Source organism: Charadrius vociferus, unplaced genomic scaffold, assembly GCF_000708025.1.
Source record: "Charadrius vociferus isolate BGI_N301 unplaced genomic scaffold, ASM70802v2 scaffold1160, whole genome shotgun sequence".
Taxonomy (NCBI): Eukaryota; Metazoa; Chordata; class Aves; order Charadriiformes; family Charadriidae; genus Charadrius; species Charadrius vociferus.
Window position 1 is genome coordinate 2484 of NW_009646431.1, and position 5162 is coordinate 7645.

Here is a 5162-nt window from a genome sequence, read left to right on the forward strand (position 1 = left end):
CCCTGCTGATGTCCGGCACAGCCACAGTCCCTGGCGCAGTTCGGGCGCCCCAAAATCGACGGAGAGCTGAAGGTCTCCAGCACCGAGAGGCGCTCCAAGGTGGACAGGTGAGACGGGGCGAGGGGCACCGTGGGGACATCCGTGGGGACATCCGTGGGGCCATGGGAACACCACAAGAACCTGGGGACACCCACAGGAAAGCTGCAGGGACATCCATGGGGACACCACAAGAACCTGGGGACACCCATGGGGATGTGGGAACACCACAAGAACCTGGGGACACCCATGGGAAAGCTGCAGGGAGATCCATGGGGACACCACAAGAACCTGGGGACACCCATGGGGATGTGGGAACACCACAAGAACTTGGGGGACACCCATGGGGACATGGGAATACCACAAGAACCTGGGGACACCCATGGGAAAGCTGCAGGGACATCCATGGGGACACCACAAGAACCTGGGGACGCCCATGGGAAAGCTGCAGGGACATCCATGGGGACACCACAAGAACCTGGGGATACCCATGGGAAAGCCACAGGGACACCCACGGGGACATGGGATCACCACAAGAACCTGGGGACACCCATGGGAAAGCTGCAGGGACATCCATGGGGACATGGGATCACCACAAGAACATGGGGACACCCATGGGAAAGCCACAGGGACACCCATGGGGACACGGGAACACCACAAGAACCTGGGGACAGCCATGGGGACATCACAAGGACACTGTGGGGACACTCACAGAGACATGGGAACACCACAGGAACATCATGGGAACATCATGTGGACATGAGGAAAAGAGAGATGTGAGGACGCCCTTGGGGACATGGAGATACCACAGGGACACCATGGGGACACAGGAAAACGGGGACCCCCATCAAGACACTCACAGGGACATAAGGATGGGAACACAGTGACACGGTGGGGCCACCCCTGTCACAGAGCAGAGGCCACACCAGGGCAGTGGTGGGGACATCCCAAGGCGCGTGGTGGCCTTGGGAACCCAATGTCACCCCCATCTCTGTCCCCAGGTATGGCTTCCTCCTGGACAAGGCCCTGATCATCTGCAAGCGCCGTGGGGACTCCTACGAGACCAAAGATGTCGTGGACCTGCAGAGCCACCAACTGCGAGACGGTGGCCTTGGCCCCCGCGATGGCAAGAAGGTATCCTGGGACCCAGGTGTCCTCTTCCCAATGAACCTAGGTGTCCACGTCCCTGGTGGTCCCAAGGATCCAGGTCTGGTGAGCCCAAGTGTCCCAGATCCTTGGTGGACCTATTAAACCCTGGTGGACTCACGTGTCCGCTTCTCAGTGGCCCCAGGTGTCCAGGTCCCTGGTGGTCCCAAGGATCCAGGTCTGGTAGACCTGAGCATCCTGGTCCCTGGTGGACACAAGCGTCCAGGTCTGGTGGACCTGAGCACCCCGGTCTCTGGTGGACACAAGTGTCCAGGTCTGGTCACCCCAGACCCCCAATCTCTGGTGGACACAAGTGTCCGGGTCTGGTGGACCTGTTCATCCAAGTCCTTGATGCACCCAAGTGTCCAGATCCTTAATGGACACACTGAAGCCTGGTGGCCCCAGGAATGTGGTCCCCAGTGACCCCAGATGTCTGGGTGGCAGTGAACCCAGGCGTGTGGGCGCTGCTGACCCCCAACCGTGCCCACAGTGGACCCACACCTTTCTGCTCATCGACACGGCCGGCCTTCAGGGCTATGAGCTCTTCTTCAAGACCCGTGAGCTGAAGAAGAAGTGGTTGGAGCAGTTCGAGATGGCCCTGTACGTGCCTCTGCACCCAGGGGTTGGGGGGACCTGCCCCACTGGGGGCTGTGTGACCCCGGGGGGGTGGGGCAATTTGACCCCACCGGACCCATTTCCCCCCCATCTCTTGCCAGCTCCAACATCTTCCCCGAGCACGCCCTGGCCGACGGCCATGAATTCCAGATGTTCTCCTTTGAGGACACCACGTCCTGCAAGGCCTGCCAGATGTTGCTGAGGTAGGACCCCAAAATCATGTCCCCCACTCTCCTGGGGGACAGGGTCAGCTGGTAGGGGGGGACTGGACGGGACTCTGGGAGCAGAGGAAGCCCCAGGTAGGTGATTGGAGGTGGGATGAGGTCTTGATGGGTCAAGCCCTTGGGTGAGTTGAGGCCAAGGTGGGTCAAGCCTTGGGTGGGTCAAGGTCTGAGCTGGTCAAGGATTGGATAGGTTGAGTCCTGGGTAAGCCAAGGCCAACGTGGGTCAAATCTGGAGTGGGCTGAGGCCTGGGTGGGTCAAGGAGCTGTTGGGTCAAGCCCTGAGTGGCCCCAAGGCCAAGGTGGGTCAAGCATTGGGTGGAGGACAACGTGGGTCAAGGACTGGGTGGAGGCCAAGGTGGGTCAAGGACTGGGTGGATGCCAAGGTGGGTCAAGCATTGGGTGAAGGCCAAGGTGGGTCAAGCATTGGGTGGAAGCCAAGGTGAGTCAAGACCAGGGTGGGTCAAGCGTTGGGTGGGTTGAGTCCTGGGTGGGCCACCACCAAGGTGGGTCAATCTATGGGTGGGTTAAAACCGAGGTGAGTTGATCCTGGTGGGGCCAAGGCCAACATGGGCCAAGAACCTGGTGGGTCAAGGACTGGGTTGGCCCAAGACCCACATGGGTGGAGGATCGGGTCAGTCCTGGGTGGGCTGAGGTGGGTGGGTGCAGGTGGGCCAACGGATGTCCCCTCATGCTGACCATGACCCTGTGTCCCCCCCCCATGTCCTGCTGTCCCCTCAGGGGCACGTTCTACCAGGGGTATCGCTGCAGCCGGTGCCGGGCCCCTGCGCACAAGGAATGTCTGGGGCGACTGGGGACCTGCGGCAAGGGCGGCGCTGGTGAGAGGCATCATGGGATAGTGGGGGAGCACGGGGCATCATGGGATGGCGGGGGAGTGGAGCATGGAGGGATGGGGAACGGAGCATCATGGCGTTGGGGAGCGGGGCACTGCAGGGTGGAGAGTGGGGCGTTGTTGGATACAAGATGGCCGACAAGGACAGGGGTGTTGTGGGACACAAGATGGCCAACATGGGCAAGGGCATTGTGGGATACAAGATGGTTGGCATGGAGCAGGGCATTGTGGGACACAAGATGGCCAACATGGGCAAGGGCATTGTGGGATACAAGATGGTTGACGTGGACAAAGCATTGTGGGACACAAGATGGACAACATGGGCAAGGGCGTTGTGGGATACAAGATGTCTGACATGGACAAGGGTGTTGTGGGACACAAGATGGCCGTCATGGCGCAGGGCATTGTGGGATACAAGATGGTTGACGTGGACAAAGCATTGTGGGACACCAGATGGCCGACATAGACAAGGGAGTTGTTGGATACAAGATGGTTGACGTGGACAAAGCATTGTGGGACACAAGATGGCCGACATAGACAAGGGCGTTGTGGGACACAAGATGGCCGACATGGCGCAGGGCATTGTGGGATAGGGGTGGCCCAGGTGGAGAAAGGCTTTAAAGGGCGGCCCACGCCCCGGGGTGGAGCCGGGCATTATGGGATACCCTACCCATGGCCTCCCGACCCCCTGGGGGGCCTAATTAGCCCCAAGTGTTAATCAGAGGTTAATCACACCCTCCGACTAACGACCGTTTCCTCTTCCGCCCCACAGATTCCGGCTCTGGCACGAGGAAGGTAACAGCGAAAGTGGTCAAAATGGGCTGAAAGACCCCAAATTTGGGAGCGGGGAGGTCCCGGTGGGGGGCGTCGTGTCCCCGTTGTCCCCCCAATTAATTAAGATCTCGTTACTCCTCAGAACAAATCGCAGAGGCCCGGCCCTGAGAAGAAGCGGGGAGACCTGGGTGAGGACAACGTGGGGGGGCTGGGATGTGTGGGGCCGGGTGGTTTTTGGGGGGTGTTTGGTGCCCCACAAGTGTGGGTTCACCTCTTCACCACCACCACAACCACCATTCCCCCTCCCGTGGGTCCTCCTTCCAGGGTTGCCCAAGATGGAGGCCCATCAGCCCTACAACGGGGTCCCACCGCCGCCGGGGGCCGTGGGTCCTGCCCTCCGCCTCGGCCCCGGGGACGTCGTGGAGGTGACAGTGGCGGAGGCTGAGCAGCTCTGGTGGCAGGTGGGGACGGGAACCTCCTGGTCATACTGGGATGGACCTCCACTACGGGGGCACACCATTACGGTGATGATGGGTGGACCTCCGCTATGGGGGCACACCAGCACGGTGATGATGGGATGGACCTCTGCTATGGGGCAGACCACTATGGCCATACTGGGATGGACCTCCGCTATGGAGGGACACCATTATGGTGATGCTGGGTGGACCTCCCCTATGGAGCTACACCAGTATGGCAATGATGGGTGGACCTCCACTATGGGGGCACACCAGTATGGTGATGTTGGGTGGACCTCCGCTATGGAGGGACACCATTATGGTGATGCTGGGTGGACCTCCCCTATGGAGCTACACCAGTATGGCAATGATGGGTGGACCTCCACTATGGGGGCACACCAGTATGGCCATACTGGGATGGACCTCCACTATAGGGGCACACCAGTATGGCGATGCTGGGATGGACTTCTATGGTGGAGGCCAACCACTATGGCCATACTGGGATGGACTTCCACTATGGAGAAAAACTGCTATGGGGCTGGACCCCCATGGCCATGGTGAACCCCTACAATGGAGATGGACCAGACCCTCATGGTGGGGCTGGACCCCCATGGCCAGGCTGGACCCCCACAACGGGGACTGACCCCCAACCATGGGGTTGGACCCCCATGGCCATGCCGAACCCCCACAGCGGGGGCAGACCCCCACAGCGGGGACAGAGCCCCATGGCGGAGGTGGACCTCCATGGCTATGCTGAACCCCTACAATGGAGATGGGTCAGACCCTCATGGTGGGGCTGGACCCCCATGGCCAGGCTGGACCCCCACAACGGGGACCGACCCCCAACTATGGGGCTGGACCCCCATGGCCATGCTGAACCCCCACAACGGGGACAGAACCCCACAGTGGGGACAGACCCCCATGGTAGAGGTGGACCTCCATGGCCATGCTGAACCCCTACAATGGAGATGAGTCAGACCCTCATGGTGGGGCTGGACCCCCATGGCCAGGCTGGACCCCCACAACGGGGACTGACCCCCATGGCCATGCTGAACCCCCACA

The 5162-nt window shown here is 60.7% G+C and overlaps 1 protein-coding gene across 1 annotated transcript in view; it reads left to right on the forward strand.

The window, feature by feature from the left end:
* Positions 1-5162, forward strand: part of LOC104283294 (proto-oncogene vav-like) — a gene marked incomplete at its 5' end in the record, with an annotated part of 10906 nt that overhangs the window by 2254 nt on the left and 3490 nt on the right. The window contains 9 exons of the mRNA XM_009881453.1: positions 22-107; positions 1038-1170; positions 1673-1782; positions 1899-2000; positions 2760-2877; positions 2973-3169; positions 3644-3728; positions 3788-3833; positions 3970-4102. Coding sequence (XP_009879755.1) covers positions 22-107; positions 1038-1170; positions 1673-1782; positions 1899-2000; positions 2760-2877; positions 2973-3169; positions 3644-3728; positions 3788-3833; positions 3970-4102 — 1010 coding nt within the window. The remainder of the gene's footprint in view (positions 1-21; positions 108-1037; positions 1171-1672; positions 1783-1898; positions 2001-2759; positions 2878-2972; positions 3170-3643; positions 3729-3787; positions 3834-3969; positions 4103-5162) is intronic.